The 25,174-nt window shown below is 46.0% G+C and overlaps 1 protein-coding gene across 1 annotated transcript in view; it reads left to right on the top strand.

The window, feature by feature from the left end:
- Positions 1 to 25,174, top strand: part of LOC311125315 (actin filament-associated protein 1-like) — a gene marked incomplete at its 3' end in the record, with an annotated part of 44,507 nt that overhangs the window by 4,819 nt on the left and 14,514 nt on the right. Inside the window, exons 2-3 of the mRNA XM_084199368.1 lie at positions 11,070 to 11,198; positions 11,860 to 11,942. Coding sequence (XP_084055494.1) covers positions 11,070 to 11,198; positions 11,860 to 11,942 — 212 coding nt within the window. The remainder of the gene's footprint in view (positions 1 to 11,069; positions 11,199 to 11,859; positions 11,943 to 25,174) is intronic.

Genomic DNA, 25,174 nt, shown 5'->3' with positions numbered 1-25,174 from the left:
AGGCCTACAATTGATATTTTAATGCAGTCATCTCGGTTTTCATTTGAAGCATCTTTTTATAGCCTACGTCGCTTGTTTGTATCAATTGCAAAGACACTGGCAACTTTTTAATTTTGTATTTTTTTTTATGGGGGGGGGGGGGGGGGGGGGTTAGATCAGCTTTAATATTGCAGATAGATTGTAACTTCCATCAATGTAATTGTCTGCATCACTTCCAATCCCCCATATGTTTTTTTTTCTTCTCGCAAATGTATATATATATGTGTGTGTGTGTGTGTGTGTGTGTGTGTGTGTGTATATATATACATATATATATATATATATATATATATATATATATATATATATATATATATATATATATATATATATATATATATACAGTGAGGAGAACAAGTATTTGATACACTGCCGATTTTGCAGGTTTTCCTACTTACAAAGCATGCAGAGGTCTGTAATTTTTATCATAGGTACACTTCAACTGTGAGAGACGGAATCTAAAAAAATCCAGAAAACCACATTGTATGATTTTTAAGTAATTAATTTGCATTTTATTGCATGACATAAGTATTTGATCACCTACCAACCAATAAGAATTCTGGCTCTCACAGACCTGTTCATTTTTCTTTAAGAAGCCCTCCTGTTCTCCACTCATTACCTGTATTAACTGCACCTGTTTGAACTCGTTACTTGTATAAAAGACACCTGTCCACACACTCAATCAAACAGACTCCAACCTCTCCACAATGGCCAAGACCAGAGAGCTGTGTAAGGACATCAGGGATAAAATTGTAGACCTGCACAAGGCTGGGATGGGCTACAGGACAATAGGCAAGCAGCATGGTGAGAAGGCAACAACTGTTGGCGCAATTATTAGAAAATGGAAGAAGTTCAAGATGACGGTCAATCTTCCTCGGTCTAGGGCTCCATGCAAGATCTCACCTCGTGGGGCATCAATGATCATGAGGAAGGTGAGGGATCAGCCCAGAACTACACGGCAGGACCTGGTCAATGACCTGAAGAGAGCTGGGACCACAGTCTCAAAGAAAACCATTAGTAACACACTATGCCGTCATGGATTAAAATCCTGCAGCACACGCAAGGTCCCCCTGCTCAAGCCAGCGCATGTCCAGGCCCGTCTGAAGTTTGCCAATGACCATCTGGATGATCCAGAGGAGGAATGGGAGAAGGTCATGTGGTCTGATGAGACAAAAATAGAGCTTTTTGGTCTAAACTCCACTCGCCGTGTTTGGAGGAAGAAGAAGGATGAGTACAACCCCAAGAACACCATCCCAACTGTGAAGCATGGAGGTGGAAACATCATTCTTTGGGGATGCTTTTCTGCAAAGGGGACAGGATGACTGCACCGTAATGAGGGGAGGATGGATGGGGCCATGTATTGCGAGATCTTGGCCAACAACCTCCTTCCCTCAGTAAGAGCATTGAAGATGGGTCGTGGCTGGGTCTTCCAGCACGACAACGACCCGAAACACACAGCCAGGGCAACTAAGGAGTGGCTCCGTAAGAAGCATCTCAAGGTCCTGGAGTGGCCTAGCCAGTCTCCAGACCTGAACCCAATAGAAAATCTTTGGAGGGAGCTGAAAGTCCGTATTGCCCAGCGACAGCCCCGAAACCTGAAGGATCTGGAGAAGGTCTGTATGGAGGAGTGGGCCAAAATCCCTGCTGCAGTGTGTGCAAACCTGGTCAAGACCTACAGGAAACGTATGATCTCTGTAATTGCAAAGAAAGGTTTCTGTACCAAATATTAAGTTCTGCTTTTCTGATGTATCAAATACTTATGTCATGCAATAAAATGCAAATTAATTACTTAAAAATCATACAATGTGATTTTTCGGATTTTTGTTTTAGATTCCGTCTCTCACAGTTGAAGTGTACCTATGATAAAAATTACAGACCTCTACATGCTTTGTAAGTAGGAAAACCTGCAAAATCGGCAGTGTATCAAATACTTGTTCTCCCCACTGTGTATATATATATATATATATATATATATATATATATATATATATATATACAAATAAATACAAACAAATAAATACATATACATACATATATATACATATCCTTAAAAAAAAAATATTTCCCTATATTACTTTCCAACCCCACCACCCCTTCCCTAATTGGAGTAAACTAGTGAACAACAATGCTTTGGCCTCTACTTCCAGCTTATACATACTATATACATTTTATGGACACAGTCAATTTTACAATAATTCTATTTTGTTTGTTTTTACTCCTGAACTTCCTCTACCCTCAACTTCTCCGATCATTTTCATGATGTTCATCCGGTTTGCTTCTATATGCCATATCTTTCTAACTGTGCTCTTTCACAAAAGCTCTCAACCTATAACCTATATACTTATTATGGACACAGTATGCTTTACATTAGTTATTAATTGTTGTTAGTTGTTATTAGTCCCATCCTTCAGCTCCATTCAACACCTCCCATCTATCTCTTAACACCATCCATATTGGATTTCTGTTTGCCAAAAAAATGTCAACTGTACGGTGATGTTTCACAAAAATTCTGAACCTTTCTATTCTCATTGTTTCTACAGATTGTAAATTGAAAATATTTTTTTTTGCTAAAAGTATTATTATATTATTGACTATGACTTTTCAGATCACCCAGTAGTGCTATCTGCAGGGTTAGCTCCAGGTAAATATTGCAATCCTTCAGCCATTCCTGGACCTGTGACCAAAAACAAGCTACAAAGACACTGGCAACTTTGTATTTGTAGTCAACTTTGTTCTGAAGTTATCAGCGGTAACAGAGAGACGGATAAACCATGTGATCCTATGTTTAGCGAGGATCTTCTGTGTATAAAGTGACGCGGGAGGGCAAAAAAGCATCTAACGACGCACTTGGCTGTTCTACGAGTGGCCTGAGGGGTTATATTACGAGCGTTTTCAAGTGGAACATTAATAATGAAGGTTTGGGAAACAGCTCGGAGATTTAACGATGCTCCTATGAAGGTTCTAACGATGAATTTAGCCTTAAGATGCTTTTGGGAAACCGCGCCCAGAGAAGAAGGAGGAGGGGAGGGGAGGGGGGGCACAGTAGGAGGGTCATCTGGAAGAGCCAGGCTGTAGTGTGTGTGTGTGTGTGTGTGTGTGTTGGGGTTTGAAATAAGGAGCTGTGTGCAGCCAGCGTTGAGCGATGCCCTGTTGTGTTGTGGCGACTGGGGCGAGGGGGGTAACCATGACGAAGCCAGACCATAAACCACCCCAATTAACGTCTCCACCGTCCAAGTGCAACATTCTGCCCACAAAGCAACAGATTATGTGGTTGTACCCTATATCCGACAATGAGACTTTATATACTGCATTAGCTGATTTGAGATTGACATTCTATGGAAAAGTGAATTCAAGCATACCTGCACTGCACACAAACTATGTTTGGTGGTTCATGCGTGCAGTGCACATATAAACAGCCTGTCATTGGTCCAGGTCTGGAGTATCTCATGCCCATTGGCTCAGTCAAGTCATGGAGTCTGGGCGGGATCCATCATCGGACATCAAAGTGGAGCAGTACTTTTGAAAAGAGCAAAGAACGCCAGTGCTCCCTCAGAAGCTTGGCTCAGGTTTTTTAAACAGATATGTCAGATTACATAACCTTATGGTCTAACCTACATTATATATGGTTTAGATTAGTAGTTGTAGTACACATGAGAGACTGTGTCACACCCTGGCTCTGGGACTCTATATGTTGAGCCAGGGTGTGTTCATTCTATGTGTTAGATTTCTATGTTGGTAGTTTCTGTTGTGTTTATTTATATGTTGGCCAGAGTAACTCCCAATCAGAGGCAACGAGTGTCAGCTGTCGTTGGTTGTCTCTGATTGGGAGCCATATTTAAACTGTCTGTTTTCCCTTTGTGTTTGTGGGTTCTTGTTCCGTGTTGGTCATTGTTACCGTGGACTTCACGAGTCGTTTCTTATTTGGTTTATTGTTGTCTATTATCACCTAAGATAATAAAGTTTAAACATGTTAGTTCATCACGCTGCGCCTTGGTCTATTCCCTACGACGATCGTGACAGAAAAACCCACCATACAAGGACCAAGCAGCGTGTCCAGGAGCAGGCAGCCTGGACATGGGAGGAGATATTGGACGGGAAAGGATCCTGGACTTGGAAGGAGATACAGGCCGGGATGGATCGGCGTCCGTGGGAAGAGACGGTGGAGGCGCGCCGTAAAGAGGAGCAGCGGCGTCAGCAGTGTCAACGTCGGACAGGCGAGAGGCAACCCCAGAAAATTTTTATGGGGGGGCACACGGCATGGACGACGGGGCTGACGGAGGCAGAAAAGGGGCGGATTCAGAAGGCCACCAGGTTACGGGGGCCACTGGTCAAAGCAGGGAAGGAAGGTGTAGAGGCACGGCGAGAGGTACTGGGGTGTGTTACCAGTCCGGTCCGGCCCGTTCCAGATCCCGAGGTAGAGCCAGTGGTGTGTGTCCCCAGTACGGTCCGGCCTGTTCCGGCCCCTCGCACCAAGTGTACGGTGCGCGTTGCCAGCCCGGTCCGGCCTGTCCCTGCTCCTCGCACCAAGCCTACGGTGTGCGTCGCCAGCCCAGTCCGGCCTGTCCCTGCTCCACGCACCAAGCCTACGGGGTGCGTCGTCAGCCCAGTCCGGCCTGTTCCTGCTCCACGCACCAAGCCTACGGTGTGCGTCGCCAGCCCAGTCCGGCCTGTCCCTGCTCCACGCACCAAGCATACGGTGTGCGTCGCCAGCCCGGCCCGGCCTGTCCCTGCTCCACGCACCAAGTCTACGGTGCGCGTCGCCAGCCCGGCCCGGCCTGTTCCTGCTCCACGCACCAAGCCTACGGTGTGCGTCGCCAGCCCGGCCCGGCCTGTTCCTGCCACTCGCACCAAGCCTACGGTGCGCGTCGCCAGCCCGGCCCGGCCTGTTCCTGCCACTCGCACCAAGCCTACGGTGCGCGTCGCCAGCCCGGCCCGGCCTGTTCCTGCCACTCGCACCAAGCCTACGGTGCGCGTCGCCAGCCCGGCCCGGCCTGTTCCTGCCACTCGCACCAAGCCTACGGTGCGCGTCGCCAGCCCGGCCCGGCCTGTTCCTGCCACTCGCACCAAGCCTACGGTGCGCGTCGCCAGCCCGGCCCGGCCTGTTCCTGCCACTCGCACCAAGCCTACGGTGCGCGTCGCCAGTCCGGTGAGGCCCGTTCCGGCTCCACGCACCAAGCCAGGGGTGCGAGTCGTCAGTCCGGTGAGGCCCGTTCCGGCTCCACGCACCAAGCCAGGGGTGCGAGTCGTCAGTCCGGTGAGGCCCGTTCCGGCTCCACGCACCAAGCCAGGGGTGCGCATCGTCAGTCCGGTGAGGCCCGTTCCGGCTCCACGCACCAAGCCAGGGGTGCGCATCGTCAGCCCGGTCCGGCCCGTTGCTGCTCCACGCACCAAGCCAGGGGTGCGCATCGTCAGCCCGGTCCGGTCCTTTCCTGCCTCATGCACCAAGCCAGGGGTGCGCGTCGTCAGTCCGGCACAACCCGTGCCTGGGTCACCGGTGCCTAATCAGGTACCGGTCAACTGCTCCACAACGGAGCTGAAGCTAACCGCTCCTGCTACGTCCAGTTCAGCTCCAGCCAGCGGGGCCAGACCGGACCAGGGGCGCTATGGGGGGTTTATTGGAGGGTGGTGGGCAAGGCCGGAGCCAGAACCGCCGCCGAGGAGGTATGCCCACCCAGCCCTCCCCTGTTTTGTTCAAGTTGAGGCGCGGTCGCAGTCCGCGCCTTTAGGGGGGGGTACTGTCACACCCTGGCTCTGGGACTCTATATGTTGAGCCAGGGTGTGTTCATTCTATGTGTTAGATTTCTATGTTGGTAGTTTCTGTTGTGTTTATTTCTATGTTGGCCAGAGTGACTCCCAATCAGAGGCAACGAGTGTCAGCTGTCGTTGGTTGTCTCTGATTGGGAGCCATATTTAAACTGTCTGTTTTCCCTTTGTGTTTGTGGGTTCTTGTTCCGTGTTGGTCATTGTTACCGTGGACTTCACGAGTCGTTTCTTATTTGGTTTATTGTTGTCTATTATCACCTAAGATAATAAAGTTTAAACATGTTCGTTCATCACGCTGCGCCTTGGTCTATTCCCTACGACAATCGTGACAGACTGGTTATAGGATGGATAATGATGATGCTCTCTCTAATTTGTGTAAATATACCCACTGTTCTTCCTGTGTGTTTGAGGGGTTCGTTGGGTTGTGCCTATAGATGCAGGATCTTAATTTGACCACTTTCTCACAATAGGAAAATAATCCTGCAGCAACAGAAAATGTGAATTATTATGTGGGTTATAATTAATGGACATTTTTCAACCTTGAATACACTGCACGTTTGCAATTTCCTGATGTGCAGGACATTTCCTTGCAACAACAGGGTGGTCAAATTAAGATCCTACATCTGTAGGTAGGTTGCCTAGCAGTTAATGTGTCTTAATGGAGTAGTGACACATGTTGTTATGGGAAATGCAGTCTCTTTAAGGTGAGAGATAAAAATATAGGATTCATTTTCTTGCCCTAAGTTTGTGGGTGTGTATTTGTCAGTCTCTGTCTCTTATTTACCAAAATGTGTATTGTCTGTAGCACGCCATGTCTGTTGTGTTTAGTCTGGGGACTTGACAGCCTTTCAAGTCAGGACCAGCTCTTAAACACACACACACTGCCTAGGGCCTATCATCGCAGTCACAGGAGAGGGTAGGGCAGGGTTTAAGGATCTGTCAGACTTCACACAAACAACTGATAGACAGACACACACACACACACACACACACACACACACAAACTAAAGAAAGTATGGTGGGCGGGTGTATACAGTCGGTCCATTTTAAATTAGGACACCGTAAAATATAATTTAAAAAAGAAGACTGGTATTTATATCAGTTAAAGCAGAAGGTCTCAAACATGACCTAGTCCCAAACAAGACCTAGTCCCAAACAAGACCTAGACCCAAACGTGTTCACCTAGTCCCAAACGTGTTCACCTAGTCCCAAACATGTTCACCTAGACCCAAACGTGTTCACCTAGTCCCAAACGTGTTCACCTAGTCCCAAACGTGTTCACCTAGTCCCAAACAAGACCTAGACCCAAACGTGTTCACCTAGTCCCAAACATGTTCACCTAGACCCAAACGTGTTCACCTAGTCCCAAACGTGTTCACCTAGTCCCAAACGTGTTCACCTAGACCCAAACGTGTTCACCTAGTCCCAAACGTGTTCACCTAGTCCCAAACGTGTTCACCTAGTCCCAAACGTGTTCACCTAGTCCCAAACGTGTTCACCTAGACCCAAACGTGTTCACCTAGACCCAAACATGTTCACCTAGACCCAAAATGTCCATTATCTTCCTCACAACCCTTCACCTCTCTTGCTTGGTCCAGGAATCATGACTGACTACCCCCGAGCTGAGACATTCTCCTGTAGGTTCTAGGTGTGTCCACATCTTGACTCAAGGTGGGGTTTCGTGTTTTTAGAAGGCCCAGCCAGAAGCTGCCTTTGGCATCGGAGCCTGTTGACATGGGGAGTTTTGTTAGTGTAGAGTGTGAGAGAGAGAGAGAGAGAGAGATTTGCATGGTTTGGTGTTTTAGTTCGTAGCCCTGAGGGTTGTTTGAGGGTGGTCGTCTTCGCCCCATGCCACCTAGTTCTAATTCCCTTAAGCGATCTGGGATTTTATTGCATATTGTTGCTCCACCACCACGCGTTTTGACCACCCCTGTTAGAGGTAGGCTAAGCCATTCATTCTTTGTCTATCCAAAGGCATGAGCTCACCAATACAATACACTGTGAAATTGGAAATAAAACTCTTAAGACTCCTGGCTGCAACACGTGTACATTATGAAAGTAGGCTGTAACCCATGAATGCTGTCATGCAGTTTTTGTTGTTGTTGCCATTTACCCAACTGGCCCAAGACTACCTTAAAGACATTGTTCAGCATGACTAAGTGTTGGTCTGGGGTTTGGAAAACTGATCGAAAATCTGTTTCTAAGTTGCCAACTGCTATTTTAACCTGATATTGATGTGCTTGTTTAGTCCTAGGCTCTCTCTCTCTCTCTCTCTCTCTCTCTCTCTCTCTCTCTCTCTCTCTCTCTCTCTCTCTCTCTCTTCTCTTTCTCTTTCTCTTTCTCTCTCTCTCTTTCTCTCCTCTCTTTTTCTCTCTGTCTGTCTGTCTCTCTCTCTCTCTCTCTCTCTCTCTCTCTCTCCCTCCTGGCCTCCCCCTCTCTCATAGGATAATACGATTAAAACAGGAATGTGTGAAAGTTTCTGTTTATATCGAGAGAGAGACTCCTAGTCTTGTCCGTGGCTGAGAGTGAAATATGGGCGTGTGTTCGAACCAAATTTCTCTCCCAGACAACGGTATGCACCAATCTCGATGCCAGACAACCGATCAAAAGTTTGGGCCACCCTCCTCAAACTGTACATCCCTATCATTCATAGAGGTCAAGGGGATCCTTTACAGGGAAACTAGATATTATATAATCACAGGTGTCTGGCAAAAACAATGTGTACTGTACTCATGTGAATTGAGACTATGCCCAAAACACTCTGCTATTGTGCTAAGAACATTCCAAAGCGTTTCATTAGCTGTCAGTCAGGTTTCACATGGGGATGGGATACCGATAATTGCATTACCATTTACTATGACATATAGGGCCGGAATGATACCAGTATCGTGATACTCGTTAGTATCGTGGCAAGGAAACAAAACACAAAACTGATTTTACTTCTTTAAGAAAACATCCCTAATGTTGGAAACAAACATCATGATGTTGTCATCCAGAGTCACATTTATTTATTTTCCAAGCTATAGCACACAATATTTTACATACAGCCGGTTTTTAAAGGACCAAAGAGGTTGGTCTGCTTGTTTTCATTTTTGGCATGGAAGAAATATTGCGATACTGGTATCGTCCTGGCCCTAATGACATAATGCATTACTCAATAATACACACTACATGACCAAAATAATGCTCGTCGAACACGGGCATTAATATGGAGTTGGTCCCCCCTTTGCTGCTATAACAGCCTCCACTCTTCTGGGAAGGCTTTCCACTAAATGTTGGAACATTGCTGCAGGGATTTGCTTCCATTCAGCCACAAGAGCATTAGTGAGGTAGGGCACTGATGTTGGACGATTAGGCCTGGCTCGCAGTCGGCGTTCCAATTCATCCCAAAGGTGTTCGATGGGGTTGAGGCCAGGGCTCTGTGCAGGCCAGTCAAGTTCTTCCACACCGATCTCGACAAACCATTTCTGTATGTACCTCGCTTTGTGCACTAGGGCATAGTCATGCTGAAACAGGAACGGGCCTTCCCCAAACTGTTGCCACAAAGTTGGAAGCACAGAATCATCTAGAATGTCATTGTATGCTGTAGCGTTAAGATTTCCCTTCACTGGAACTAAGGGGGCTAGCCCGAACCATGAAAAGCAGCCCCAGACCATTATTCCTCCTCCACCACCAAACTTTACAGTTGTCCCTATGCATTGGGGCAGGTAGCCTTCTCCTGGCATCCGCCAAACCCAGATTTGTCCGTCGGACTGCCAGATGGTGAAGCGTGATTCATCACTTCAGAGAACGCGTTACCACTGCTCCAGAGTCCAATGGTGGCGAGCTTTACACCACTCCAGCTGACACTTGGCATTGCGCATGGTGATCTTAGGCTTGTGTGCGGCTGCTCAGCCATGGAAACCCATTTTCATGAAGCTCCCGATGAATAGGTATTGTGCTGACGTTGCTTCCAGAGGCAGTTTGGAACTCTGTAGTGAGTGTTGCAACCGAGAACAGACGATTTTCACGCGCTTCAGTACTCAGCGGTCCCGTTCTGTGTGCTTGTGTGGCCTACCACTTCGCGGCTGAGACGTTGTTGCTCCTAGACGTTTCCACATCACGATAACAGCACTTACAGTTGACCGGGGCAGCTCTAGCAGGGCAGAAATGTGATGACCTGACTTGTTGGAAAGGTGGCATCCTATAACGGTGCCACGTTGAAAGACACTGAGCTCTTCAGTAAGACCATTCTACTGCCAACGTTTGTCTATGGAGATGTGTGCTCGATTTTATACACCTGTCAGCAACGGGTGTGGCTGAAATAGCCGAATCCACTAATCTGAAGGGGTGTCCACATACTTTTGTTTATATATAGTGTAGGTGTATCAAAATATACCTCCCTAACACCACTATTGTTCCTTAACTAAACTGATTTAATGGAATCATCCAAAACACACCAGCATGGTCTGTGAGGAATTATGACGTTGCAGGGAGTAGACGATACAGACAGTTCCATCATGAGTGTGTGTGTGTGTGTGTGTGTGTGTGTGTTTTGTCTCCGTGGGGTACTGGTGAATTCTCTACAGAACTAACCACAGACAGGACCTATGATTTATATGATGAGCTAACCAACTATAACCTCCCCTCTTTAGCGTTCATATGATGTCATCAGCAATAACATAATCACATCTCATGTTGATGACAGGCTCTGCTGGAACTGAAAGGGCTGAACTATTGAAAGCAGAGGGGTGTTCTTCATCTGCAGAGTGGTTCTGTATTGATGTGCAGCTCATAACACCCTCATATCACCCCTATAAACTCAATGTGAAGCGATCCATAACATGTCCTGAGAGAACCATACCCTTTTCTCACTCCCAGTGAGACACACACACACACACACACACACACACAGCTATGTATTTACATGGGCCGTGTCTATTGTTTTGCTATATGAAGGGGAGTGAAGGTGTATTTTCCCAGAGCTGTAAATCAGCGTTGATAGCTGGGTGGAAGATTCCTCAGTTGTTGTAGCAGTGCCAGCCTGGGTCTGTGTTATCTAACACTGTGAAGGTCTTACAGGAGGCTTCTGCACAACAACTGAGGTGTTCTTCTGTCTCCATTTCCTCAGACAGGAGGCTGTTGAAACTGTTTTGCCAGCATTGTTGAAATCAATGACGTCATTCACACACATCACTTTTTTTAGTATTTATCCATAACCAAGACATTGCCGTCAACCCTGATGATGTCTAACATTCTAATACTGTGTGTTCTGTGTCTCTTTGAAGCCATGGATGAGTTGGTGTGTGAGCTGCGGCTGTTCCTGGACCTGCTGGACAGGGAGTATCTGAGCACTGGGGTCAGGGAGAAGAAGAGGCTCATCTCCAACATCCTCAACAGGGTCCTCAATGCTAAAGGTTAGAACCGTAACTATTATCAAATCAAATACAATGTTAATTGTCACATGCTTGGTAAACAACAGGTGTAGACTAACAGTGAAATGCTTACTGACGGCCCGTCCAACAATGCAGAGAGAAAAACATAATAGACAAATAATAACACGAGGAATAAATACACAATGAGTAATGATAACTTGGCTATATACAAGGGGGACCAGTACCGAGTAATGATAACTTGGCTATATACACGGGGTACCAGTACTGAGTAATGATAACTTGGCTATATACAAGGGGGACCAGTACTGAGTAATAATAACTTGGCTATATACACAGGGTACCAGTACTGAGTCCATGTGCAGGGGTATGAGGTAGTTGAGGTAGATACAGTATGTACCTATAGGTAGGGTTAAAGTGACTGCAACATTACCTTACATACAACCTTTACACAACCTCACTCGACTCTCACATTTCCAACATCCTCCACACGATCCTCAACGCTAAAGACCACAACCTTCACCATCATACAGCCGTTACTCAACGTCAGTCCTCAACCCAGACCAACAGCCATTACATACCCTCAATCCACACACTTTACCTCAATACCACATCATCATACCTAATCCATACCATTGCATTTATGTTTGTTGATACTAATTTGATCTCTCTCTTCCTCTCTCAGAGCCCTCGTTCAAGTCAGAGGTCCACAGCAGCCTCCCGGCCCCCCCTCAGATGCCCCTCCCTGAGATCCCACACCCCTGGCTCGTAAGAACACATCACACGCCATCTCTCTCTCTCTCTGACCTATGACATCACAACCTTTTACATCAAATACAGTGCATTCGGAAAGTATTCAGACCTCTTGACTTTTCCACATTTTGATATGTTACAGCCTTTTTCTAAAATGGATAAAATAAAATAAAATCCTCATCAATCTACACACAATACCCCATAATGACAAAGTGAAAACAGGTTTTAGAAATATTTGCTAATTTATAGAAAATAAAAAAACAGAAATACCTTATTTACATAAGTATTCAGACTCTTTGCTATGAGACTCGAAATTGAGCTCAGGTGCATCCTGTTTCCATTGATCATCCTTGAGATGTTTCTACAACTTGACTGGAGACCATCTGTGGTAAATTCAATTGATTGGACATGATTTGGAAAGGCACACACCTGTCTATATAAGGTCCCTCAGTTGACAGTGCATGTCAGAGCAAAAACCAAGCCATAAGGTTGAAGGAATTGTCCGGAAAGCTCCGAGACAGGATTGTGTCGAGGCACAGATCGGGGGAAGGGTACCACACAATTTCTGCAGCATTGAAGGTCCCCAAGAACACAGTGGCCTCCATCAAACTTAAATGGAAGAAGTTTGGAACCACCAAGACTCTTCCTAGAGCTGGCCACCCGGCCAAACTGAGCAATCGGCGGAGAAGGCCCTTGGTCAGGGAGGTGACCAAGAACCCGATGGTCACTCTGACAGAGCTCCAGAGTTCCTCTGTGGAGATGGGAGAACCATCTCTGCAGCATTCCACCAATTAGTCCTTTATGCAAGACGGAAGCCACTCCTCAGTAAAAGGCACATGACAGCCCACTTGGAGTTTGCCAAAAGGCACCTAAAGGACTCTCAGACCATGAGAAACAAGATTCTCTGGTCTGATGGAACCAAGGTTGAATTTTTTGGCCTGAATGCCAAGCGTCTCGTCTGGGGGAAACCTGGCACCATCCCTACGGTGAAGCATGGTGGTGGCAGCATCATGCTGTGGGTATGTTTTTCAGCGGCAGGGACTGAGAGACTAGTCAGAATTGAGGGAAAGATGAACGGAGCAAAGTACAGAGTTCCTTGATGAAAACCTCAAATACAGGTGTACCAAGCTTGTAGTGTCATACCCAAGAAGACTTGGCTGTAATCGCTGCCAAAGATGCTTTAACAAAGTACTGAGTAAAGCAGGGATTTTCAACTAGATTCAGCCACGGCCAATTCTTTCTTGAGCGGATGGTCGGGGGGCCGGAACAAAATAAAACAAATATTTTTAGACTGCAAATTGACCGCAAGAAGACTAAACAGATATAATATTTGACTAAAACATAATCATTTCAAACCTTGATTACATTTGGGGACATTGATCTGCGTAGTGTGGCGTCTTTTGGATGGGACATTAAAACAAGTGTCCTGACTCTCGGTGGTCATTCAATATCGCATGGCACTTATTGTTAGATTAGGGGTGTTCACCCCTGTGTCATGGCAAAATTCCCAACCTGGCCCCATTCCACCATTACTAATGGTCATACATCCCTCCTCACCTCTCCACCTGATAGCTGATGTGTGGTGAGCGTTCTGGCACAAAATTGGTCTCTGTGCATCACTGAGGTGGGTGCTACACATTGATGGTGGATGGAGGTGAGTTTCCCCCACCTATGTAAAGCGCTTTGAGTACCTCAGTTGCTAGAAAAGCGCTATATAAATCCAATCAATTTGATAAATTATTATTATATCTATACGGTCACATATTTCTCTCAATTATGCGTGGGAATACTTGGGAACAGACTTCCTAAATTACAATCAGTTGGAGCTGATTTCCTGGTGTTTATACAGTCTTTTATGTACAACAATGAAAATATCCCCCCCCCCCCCCCCAAAAAAAATACATAAATAATAATTACAGTACCAGTCAAAAGTTTGGACACACCTACTCATTCCAGGGTTTTTCTTTATTTTTACTATTTTCTACATTGTAGAATAATAGTGAAGACATCAAAACTATGAAATAACACATATGGAATCACGTAGAAACCAAAAAAATTGTTAAACAAATCAAAATATATGTTATATTTTAGATTCTTCAAAGTAGCCACCTTTTTCCTTTGACAGATTTGCACACTCAAATCAAATCAAATCAAATTGTAATTGCCACATGCGCCGAATACAACAGGTGTAGAAATTACCGTGAAATGCTTCCTTACAGCCCTTAACCAACAATGCATTTATTTCTTTTAAAAAAAGTTAAATAAAACAACAACAAAAAAGTGTTGAGAAAAAAAGAGCAGAAGTAAAATAAAATAACAGTAGGGAGGCTATATATACAGGGGGGTACCGGTGCAGAGTCAATGTGCGGAGGCACCGGCTAGTTGAGGTAATATGTACATGTGGGTAGAGTTAAAGTGACTATGCATAAATAATTAACAGAGTAGCAGCAGCGTAAAAAGATGGGGTGGGGGTGCAAATAGTCCGGGTAGCCATGATTAGCTGTTCAGGAGTCTTATGGCTTGGGGGAAGAAGCTGTTGAGAATCCTTTTGGACCTAGACTTGCCGTGCGGTAGCAGAGAGAACAGTCTATGATTAGGGTGGCTGGAGTCTTTGGCAATTTTGGGGGCCTTCCTCTGACACCGCCTGGTATAGAGGTCCTGGATGGCAGGAAGCTTGGCCCCAGTGATGTACTGGGCCGTACGCACTACCCTCTGTAGTGCCTTGCGGTCGAAGGCCGAGCAGTTGCCATACCAGGCGGTGATGCAACCAGTCAGGATGCTTTCGATGGTGCAGCTGTATAACTTTTTGAGGATCTGAGGACCCATGCCAAATCTTTTCAGTCTCCTGAGGGAGAATAGGCTTTGTCGTGCCCTCTTCACGACTGTCTTGGTGTGTTTGGACCATGATAGTTCCACAATCATCTCCTTTGGCTTGGTCACGTTGAGGGAGAGGTTGTTATCCTGGCACCACACGGCCAGGTCTCTGACCTCCTCCCTATCTTGTCGGTGATCAGGCCTACCACTGTTGTGTCGTCGGCAAACTTAATGATGGTGTTGGAGTCGTGCCTGGCCATGCGGTCATGGGTGAACAGGGAGTACAGGAGGGGACTGAGAACACACCCCTGAGGGGCCCCCGTGTTGAGGATCAGCGTGGTAGATGTGTTGTTACCTACCCTTACCACCTGGGGGCGGCCCGTCAGGAAGTACAGGACCCAGTTGCAGCGGGAGGTGTTTAGTCCCAGGATCCTTAACTTAGTGATGAGCTTTGAGGGCACTATGGTGTTGAATGCTGAGCTGTAGTCAATGAAAAGCATTCTCACGTAGGTGTTTGCAGTCTAATAGTTTTCAAGCCCTGCCACATAAAATAAATAAAAATAAATTGGTCATTTAGCAGGCGCTCTTATCCAGAGCGACTTACAGGAGCAATTAGGGTTAAGTGCCTTGCTCAAGGGCACATCGACAGATTTTTCACCTAGTCGGCTCAGTGATTAGAACCAGCGACCTTTCGGTTACTGGTACAACGCTCTTAACCACTAAGCTACCTGCCGCCCGACGAGCGTCAGAGCCGGTGTAGTATGATTCAATCTTAGTCCTGTACTGACTCTTTGCCTGTTTGATGGTTCGTCAGAGGGCATAGCGGGATTTCTTATAAGCGTCTGGGTTAGAGTCCCGCTCCTTGAAAGCGGCAGCTCTACCCTTTAGCTCAGTGCGAATGTTGCCTGTAATCCATGGCTTCTGGTTGGGGTATGTACGTACGGTCACTGTGGGGACGACGTCATCGATGCACTTATTGATGAAGCCAGTGACTGATGTGGTGTACTCCTCGATGCCATTGGAAGAATCCCGGAACATATTCCAGTCTGTGCTAGCAAAACAGTCCTGTAGCTTAGCATCTGTGTCATCTGACCACTTTTTTATTAACCAAGTCACTGGTGCTTCCTGCTTTAGTTTTTGCTTATAAGCAGGAATCAGGAGGATAGAGTTATGGTCAGATTTGCCAAATGGCATTCTCTCAACCAGCTTCATGAGGAATGCTTTTCCAACAGTATTGAAGGAATTCCCATATGCTGAGCACTTGTTGGCTGCTTTTCTTTCACTCTGCGCTCCAACTCATCCCAAACCATCTCAATTGGGTTGAGGCCGGGTGATTGTGGAAGCCAGGTCATCTGATGCAGCACTCCATCACTCTCCTTCTTGGTCAATTAGCCCTTACACAGCCTGGAGGTGTGTTTTGGGTTATTGTCCTGTTGAAAAACAAATGATGGACTGTCGTTTCTCTTTGCTTATTTGAGCTGTTCTTGCCATAATATGGACTTGGTCTTTTACCAAATAGGGCTATCTTCTGTATATCCCCCCTACCTTGTCACAACACAACTGATTGGCTCAAATTCATTACGAAGGAAAGAAATTCCACAAATTAACTTTTAACAAGGCACACATGTTAATTGAAATGCATTCCAGGTGACTACCTCATGAAGCTGGTTGAGAGAATGCCAAGAGTGTGCAAAGCTGTCATCAAGGCAAAGGATGGCTATTTGAAGAATCTCAATTATAAAATATATTTTGATTTGTTTAAGACTTTTTTTTGGTTACTACATGATTCCATTTGTGTTATTTCATAGTTTTGATGTCTTCACTATTATTTTACAATGTAGAAAATAGTAAAAATAAAGAAAAACCCTTGAATGAGTAGGTGTGTCCAAACTTTTGACTGGTACTGTTATATACTGCTCAAAAAAATAAAGGTAACACTTAAACAACACAATGTAACTCCAAGTCAATCACACTTCTGTGAAATCAAACTGTCCACTTAGGAAGCAACACTGATTGACAATACATTTCACATGCTGTTGTGCAAATGGAATAGACAACAGGTGGAAATTATAGGCAATTAACAAGACACCCCCAATAAAGGACTGGTTTTGCAGATGGTGACCACAGACCACTTCTCAGTTCCTATACTTCCTGGCTGATGTTTGGGTCACTTTTGAATGCTGGCGGTGCTTTCACTCTAGTGGTAGCATGAGACGGAGTCTACAACCCACACAAGTGGCTCAGGTAGTGTAGCTCATCCAGGATGGCACATCAATGCGAGCTGTGGCAAGAAGGTTTGCTGTGTCTGTCAGCGTAGTGTCCAGAGCATGGAGGCGCTACCAGGAGACAGGCCAGTACATCCGGAGACGTGGAGGAGGCCGTAGGAGGGCAACAACCCAGCAGCAGGACCGCTACCTCCGCCTTTGTGCAAGGAGGAGCAGGAGGAGCACTGCCAGAGCCCTGCAAAATGACCTCCAGCAGGCCACAAATGTGCATGTGTTTGCTCAAACGGTCAGAAACAGACTCCATGAGGGTGGTATGAGGGCCCGACGTCCACAGGTGGGGGTTGTGCTTACAGCACAACACCGTGCAGGACGTTTGGCATTTGCCAGAGAACACCAAGATTGGCAAATTCGCCACTGGCGCCCTGTGCTCTTCACAGATGAAAGCAGGTTCACACTGAGCACATGTGACAGACGTGACAGAGTCTGGAGACGCCGTGGAGAACGTTCTGCTGCCTGCAACATCCTCCAGCATGACCGGTTTGGCGGTGGGTCAGTCATGGTGTGGGGTGGCATTTCTTTGGGGGGCCGCACAGCCCTCCATGTGCTCGCCAGAGGTAGCCTGACTGCCATTAGGTACCGAGATGAGATCCTCAGACCCCTTGTGAGACCATATGCTGGTGCGGTTGGCCCTGGGTTCCTCCTAATGCAAGACAATGCTAGACCTCATGTGGCTGGAGTGTGTCAGCAGTTCCTGCAAGAGGAAGGCATTGATGCTATGGACTGGCCCGCCCGTTCCCCAGACCTGAATCCAATTGAGCACATCTGGGACATCATGTCTCGCTCCATCCACCAACGCCACGTTGCACCACAGACTGTCCAGGAGTTGGCGGATGCTTTAGTCCAGGTCTGGGAGATGCCTCAGGAGACCATCCGCCACCTCATCAGGAGCATGCCCAGGCGTTGTAGGGAGGTCATGGGTAAGCCTCTGTAGCTCAGCTGGTAGAGCACGGCGCTTGTAACGCCAGGGTAGTGGGTTCGATCCCCGGGACCACCCATACACAAAATGTATGCACGCATGACTGTAAGTCGCTTTGGATAAAAGCGTCTGCTAAGTGGCATATTATTATTATTATTATTATACAGGCACGTGGAGGCCACACACACTACTGAGCCTCATTTTGACTTGTTTTAAGGACATTACATCAAAGTTGGATCAGCCTGTAGTGTGGTTTTCCACTTTAATTTTGAGGGTGACTCCAAATCCAGACCTCCATGGGTTGATAAATTTGATTTCCATTGATAATTTTTGTGTGATTTTGTTGTCAGCACATTCAACTATGTAGAGAAAAAAGTATTTAATAAGATTATTTCATTCATTCAGATCTAGGATGTGTTATTTTAGTGTTCCCTTTATTTTTTTGAGCAGTGTGTATATATAAATAATACATGTTTTGCTCAAAAAACTTTGGGGGCCAAATAAAACCACTCGCTGGCCAAAAATTTCGAAAATCCTGTTTTTTGCTTTGTCATTATGGGGTATTGTGTGTAGTTGGAAGAAAATAAACAATTGAATCAATTTTAGAATAAGGCTGTAACGTAACAAAATGTGGAAAATGTCAATGGGTCTGAATACTTTCCGAATGCACTGTAACCCGCACTGACTGGGCATGGTAGTGATTTGTACTACCAATGCAATGTCTTCAATCAGATCGCAACGCAGCTTGTTCATTGGGAATTCTTTCCCCATTCTTCAACCACATGTCATTTGACACTTGGAGACATGTTGCGTGAGCTCAACCCAGATCGCATGCACTACTCTGTCCCATGAATGTCACGTCCAATCATATTGGAGGATGTTGTAACCGTGTGAAGTGTTCCAGGGCATTTTACAGACTCCCATAAAGCAGAAGGGTAGCTCTGAGTTGAATATGGTTCTGCACTCTCAACACCTCCCAACTCCTGACACACCTCTCGTCACCACCTCAGTGTGTGTGTATCCCTGCCAGTGACTGCAGGTCAAAGGAGGAGTTACATGTTTTATGGTTCCCCTAGGAAACTAGAGAGATGGGAGTGCCGTTTCTCTCTCCCTCTGAAATTACCATTCATTACGTTGCAATGCATGAACCAAGTAGCTGTGTTTTTCAACTTTCTTTTGGTTTTGTTTCACATACCTTGAATCCCCCCCTTTAATGTTCTCTCCCTCTATCTCTCCCTCTATCTCTCGCTCGGTCTTTGTCTCATCTAACCCTATAGTAGGGAGGGAGGGAGGGAGAGAGTCGGTGTAGGCGGCTGGTGTGTTGCAGGGGAACTTTTAATAAATTCCCTGGTTTTCCCTTAATCCCGCTTGGAGGATTCCCGGATCAGGCTGTAATGAGCAGTAAATCCGGAATCCTCCAACCAGGATTTCTGGAAAACCAGGGAATTTATTGAACATTTTGCAACCCTAGCCACGCTCTGTCTGTGACCGGCCACGGACCAGCTCTGGGCCAAACCCACACACTCTGGAGAGGGAGCGGAATGAGACGAACCAGGGCTTCTCTCTGTTGCTTCAGATGATGTTATGTGGAATGGATACTAGTGCAGCCGCAATCTTGGTTTAAGGCTATGACTGAATTTGGTCATACAGAGAGGTTCACTGTCTTCACTAAGCTGGCTGGTGGAATAGTTTGTGGTTCCTATCCATTCACGAATCCTAATGGCTGTCATTGAATGAATATATAGCATTGTGTTGGGTCAGCAGTCTTGGACTTCCTAGAATAAGCGTAATAACATCATTCAGCAAATCATCTGACATCACAGACCCTCTCAGTGAGTAGGGCAGAGATACGATGCCACATGGATGACGCTATTAGCAGAGAAAGCGACTGTTGATAGAGTTCAACTGTCGCTAAGAATAGCTATTTGTGTCAGGGGAATTTATGTTTTGTTGACCCATACACACGCACGTGCGCGCACACACACACACACGCGCGCGCACACACACACACACACACACACACACACACACACACACACACACACACACACACACACACACACACAGGCCCTAATATCATTAGGGATCAGGAGACTCTTACAGGATGTCCGTTAATCAGATAGACAGAAATTGGGGCGGTGAAGCCTATCGTGTTTGTGTGTTTGTTAGGGAAAACATATGAAAGAGTACTTTGTGTGTATGCTAAAGAGAGAGACCGTATATACTATGTGTTGATTTCTGCAAACAGTTGTGAAATCTTTGGCCACATTAAGAGTTTCCTTCTTTGGCTCATTCACACACACACAGTAGCCCAATGCAGTCTCCTCTGAGTCCCAGTCTCCTCTGAGTCCCAGTCTCCTCTGAGTCCCAGTCTCCTCTGAGTCCCAGTCTCCTCTGAGTCCCAGTCTCCTCTGAGTCCCCGTCTCCTTAGACCACACTGAACACTACACACACACACACACAAACACACACACACACACAAACACACACACACAAACACACACACACACACACACACACACACACACACACACACACACTGTTTTACTTGGTGAGTACAGCTTTCAGTCTGGTTTAACCAGGCTGGGCTCTTAACTCCAGGACAGGAGTTTTCCTGAGCAGGTCACATGGTTAGGGTGTCAGGAGAACCTCAGAGCCCTACTTTTAGGAAATGAATTGTCAAGGGTTAATGTCTGCTGGGGGTTAATGAGTGAGTTCCTTGAGGCTGCTGACAAACATGCCTGTAGATTGACAGGAGGGGGGGTGATGGAAACTGTTTCATGTGTAGAGAGGAAGTTGGATACCCCTGTCTCTCTCTAGTTTCCTAGGGGAATCACAAAACGTATAGCTCCTCCTTTGACCTGCAGTCACTGGCAGCGATTAGGCATCTCTCAATTTCAATGTAATTCTGCTCTGCATGCATTATTTGGGGTTTTACGTTGTACAGGGAGGATATTTTTGCAGAATTCTGCATGCAGTCTCAATTTGGTGTTTTTCACATTTTGTGAGTTCTTGGTTGGTGAACGGACCCCAGACCTCACAACCATAAAGGGCAATGGGTTCTATAACTGATTCAAGTATTTTTACCAAGATCCTAAATGGTATGTCGAATTTTATGTTCCTTTTGATGGCATAGAAGGCCCTTCTTGCCTTGTCTCTCAGATATTTCACCTTTATTTATCCAGGTAAGCCAGTTGAGAACAAGTTCTTATTTACAACTGCGACCTGGTCAAGATAAAGCAAAGCAGTGCGATTAAAAACAACAACAGCACAGAGTTACATATGGAATAAACAAAACGTACAGTCAATAACACAATAGAAAATCTATATACAGTGTGTGCAAATGTAGTAAGTTATGGAGGTAAGGCAATAAATAGGCCATAGTGCCAAATAATTACAATTTAGTATAAACACTGGAGTGATAGATGTGCAGAAGATGATGTGCAAATAGAGATACTGGGGTGCAAATGAGCAAAATAAATAACAATATGGGGAAGAGGTAGTTGGGTGGGCTAATTACAGATGGGCTGTGTACAGGTGCAGTGATCGGTAAGCTGCTCTGACAACTGATGCTTAAAGTTAGTGAGGGAGATAAGAGTCTCCAGCTTCAGAGATTTTTGCAGTTCGTTCCAGTCATTTGCAGCAGAGAACTGGAAGGAATGGTGGCCAAAGGAGGTGTTGGCTTTGGGGATGACCAGTGAGATATACCTGCTGGAGTACATACTACAGGGGGGTGTTGCTATGGTGACCAATGATCTAAGATAAGGCAGGGATTTGCCTAGCAGTGATTTATAGATGACCTGGAACCAGTGGGTTTGGCGACGAATATGTAGTGAGGGCCAGCCAACGAGAGCGTATAGGTCACAATGGTGGGTAGTATATGGGGCTTTGGTGACAAAACGGATGGCACTGTGATAGACTACATCCAATTTGCTGAGTAGAGTGTTGGAAGCTATTTTGTAAATGACATCGCCAAAGTCAAGGATCGGTAGGATAGTCAGTTTTACGAGGGCATGTTTAGCAGCATGAGTGAAGGAGGCTTTGTTGCGAAATAGGAAGCCGATTCTAGATTTAACTTTGGATTGGAGATGCTTAATTTGAGTCTGGAAGGAGAGTTTACAGTCTAACCAGACACCTAGGTATTTGTAGTTGTCCACATATTCTAAGTCAGACCCGCCGAGAGTAGTGATTCTAGTCGGGCGGGCGGGTGCAAGCAGCATTCGATTGAAGAGCATGCATTTAGTTTTACTAGCGTTTAAGAGCAGTTGGAGGCCACGGAAGGAGTGTTGTATGGCATTGAAGCTCGTTTGGAGGTTTGTTAACATAGTGTCCAATGAAGGGCCAGATGTATACAAAATGGTGTCGTCTGCGTAGAGGTGGATATGAGAGTCACCAGCAGCAAGAGCGACATCATTGATATACACGGAGAAAAGAGTCGGCCCGAGAATTGAACCCTGTGGCACCCCCATAGAGACTGCCAGAGGTCCAGACAACAGGCCCTCCGATTTGACACATTGAACTCTATCTGAGAAGTAGTTGGTGAACCAGGTGAGGCAGTCATTTGAGAAACCAAGGCTATTTAGTCTGCCAATAAGAATGCGGTGATTGACAGAGTCAAAAGCCTTGGCCAGGTCGATGAAGATGGCTGCACAGTACTGTATTTTATCGATCGCGGTTATTATATCGTTTAGGACCTTGAGCGTGGCTGAGGTGCACCCATGACCAGCTCGGAAACCAGATTGCATAGCGGAGGGTGCAGAGCTGGTGGCCAGGGTAGGGGTAGCCATGTGGAAAGCATGGCCAGCCGTAGCAAAATGCTTATTGAAATTCTCGATTATCATAGATTTATCGGTGGTGACAGTGTTTCCTAGCCTCAGTGCAGTGGGTAGCTGGGAGGAGGTGCTCTTATTCTCCATGGACTTTACAGTGTCCCAAAACCTTTTGGAGTTAGTGCTACAGGATGCAAATTTCTGTTTGAAAAAGCTAGCCTTTGCTTTCCTAACTGTATATTGGTTCCTGACTTCCCTGAAAAGTTGCATATCGCGGGGGCTGTTCAATGCTAATGCAGTACGCCACAGGATGTTTTTGTGCTGGTCAAGGGCAGTCAAGTCTGAGGAGAACCAGGGGCTATATCTGTTCTTAGTTCTGCATTTTTTGAATGGGAAATGCTTATTTAAGATGGAGAGAAAATCACTTTTGAAGAACATCCAGGCATCCTCTACTGGCGGAATGAGGTCAATATCCATCCAGGATACCCGGGCCAGGTAAATTAGAAAGGCCTGCTCACTGAAGTGTTTTAGGGAGCGTTTGACAGTGATGAGGGGTGGTCATTTGACCGCGGACCCATTACGGATGCAGGCAATGAGGCAGTGATCGCTGAGATCCTGGTTGAAGACAGCGGAGGTATATTTAGAGGGTAAATTAGTCAGGATGATATCTATGAGGGTGCCCATGTTTACGGATTTAGGGTTGTACCTGGTAGGTGCCTTGATGATTTGTGTGAGATTGAGGGCTTCTAGTTTAGATTGTAGGACGGCCGGGGTGTAAAGCATATCCCAGTTTAGGTCACCAAGCAGTATGAACTCTGAGGATAGATGGGGGGCAAGCAATTCACATATGGTGTCCAGGGCACAACTGGGGGCTGAGGGAGGTCTGCAGCAAGCGGCAACAGTGAGAGACTTATTTCTGGAAAGGTGGATTTTTAGAAGTAGAACCTCAAACTGTTTGGGCACAGACCTGGATAGTATGATAGAGCTCTGCAGGCTCTCTCTACAGTAGATTGCAACTACGCCCCCTTTGGCAGTTCTATCTAGACGGAAAATGTTGTAGTTCGGAATGGACATTTCGGAATATTTGATAGCCTTCCTATGCCAATATTCAGACACTGCTAGAACATCAGGGTTGGCTGAGTGTGCTAACACAGTGAATAACTCAAACTTGGGGAGGAGACTTCTGATGTTAACATGCAAGAAACCAAGGCTTTACGGTTACAGAAGTCAACAAATGATAGCGCCTGGGGGGTAGGAGTGATACTGGGGGCTACAGGGCCTGGGTTAACCTCTATATGACAAGAGGAACAGAGGAGGACTAGAATAAGGATAAGGCTAAAAGCTTTAAGAACTGGTCTTCTAGTGCGTTGGGTACAGAGAAGAGGGGCAGATTTCCGGGCATTGTAGAATTGATTCAAGGCATTATGTACAGACAAGGATATGGAAGGATATGAGTACAGTGGAGGTACACCTAAGCATTGGGTAACTATTAAAGAGAGAGCATCACTGGAGGTACCGATTTGAGCCGGTCTCCGCGTGTATGGCGGGTGGGACAAAGGAGCTCTCTGAGGCTGGTTGAGCTGAACTTGGGGCTCTACAGTGAAATTGTATAAAAGCTTTGTGGAAGTTTCCTGTGGCACTGATGTTTAGGCCGAGGTATGTATAGTTTTTTGTGTGCTCTAGGGCAACGGTGTCTAGATGGAATTTATATTTGTGGTTCTAGCAACTGGACCTTTTTTGGAACACCATTATTTTAGTCTTACTGAGATTTACTGTCAGGGCCCAGGTCTGACAGAATCTGTGCAGAAGATATAGGTGCTGCTGTAGGCCCTCCTTGGTTGGTGACAGAAGTACCAGATCATCAGCAAACAGTAGACATTTGACTTCAGATTCTAGTAGGGGGAGGCCGGGTGCTGCAGACTGTTCTAGTGCCCTCACCAATTCGTTGATATATATTTTGAAGAGGCTGGGGCTTAAGCTGCATCCCTGTCTAACCCCATGGCCCTGTGGAAAGAAATGTGTGTGTGTTTTGACAATTTTAACTGCAGACTTGATGTTTGTGTACATGGATTTTATAATGTTGTATAATGTTTTTCTCTGTACACCATTTTCCATAAATTTGTATAGCAGACCCCCATGCCAAATTGAGTCAAGCTTTTTTGAAGTCAACAAATCTTGAGAAGACTTTGCCTTTGTTTTGGTTTGTTTGTTTGTCAATTAGAGTGTGCAGGGTGAATGCGTGGTCTGTCGTACGGTAGTTTGGTAAAAAGCCTATTTGACATTTCCTCAGTACATTGTTTTCACTGAGGAAATGTACGAGTCTGCTGTTAATGATAAGGCCAAGGATTTTCCCAAGGGTGCTGTTGTCGCGTATCCCACGGTATTTATTGGGGTCAAATTTGTCTCCGCTTTTGTGGATTGGGGTTATCAGTCCTTGGTTCCAAATATTGGGGAAGATGCCAG

The sequence above is a fragment of the Coregonus lavaretus genome (genome assembly GCF_964263955.1).
Source record: "Coregonus lavaretus genome assembly, contig: HAP1_SCAFFOLD_1865, whole genome shotgun sequence".
Lineage (NCBI taxonomy): Eukaryota > Metazoa > Chordata > Actinopteri > Salmoniformes > Salmonidae > Coregonus > Coregonus lavaretus.
The sequence above is the reverse complement of the archived record's forward strand: the minus strand, read 5'-3'. Positions and strand labels throughout refer to the sequence as shown.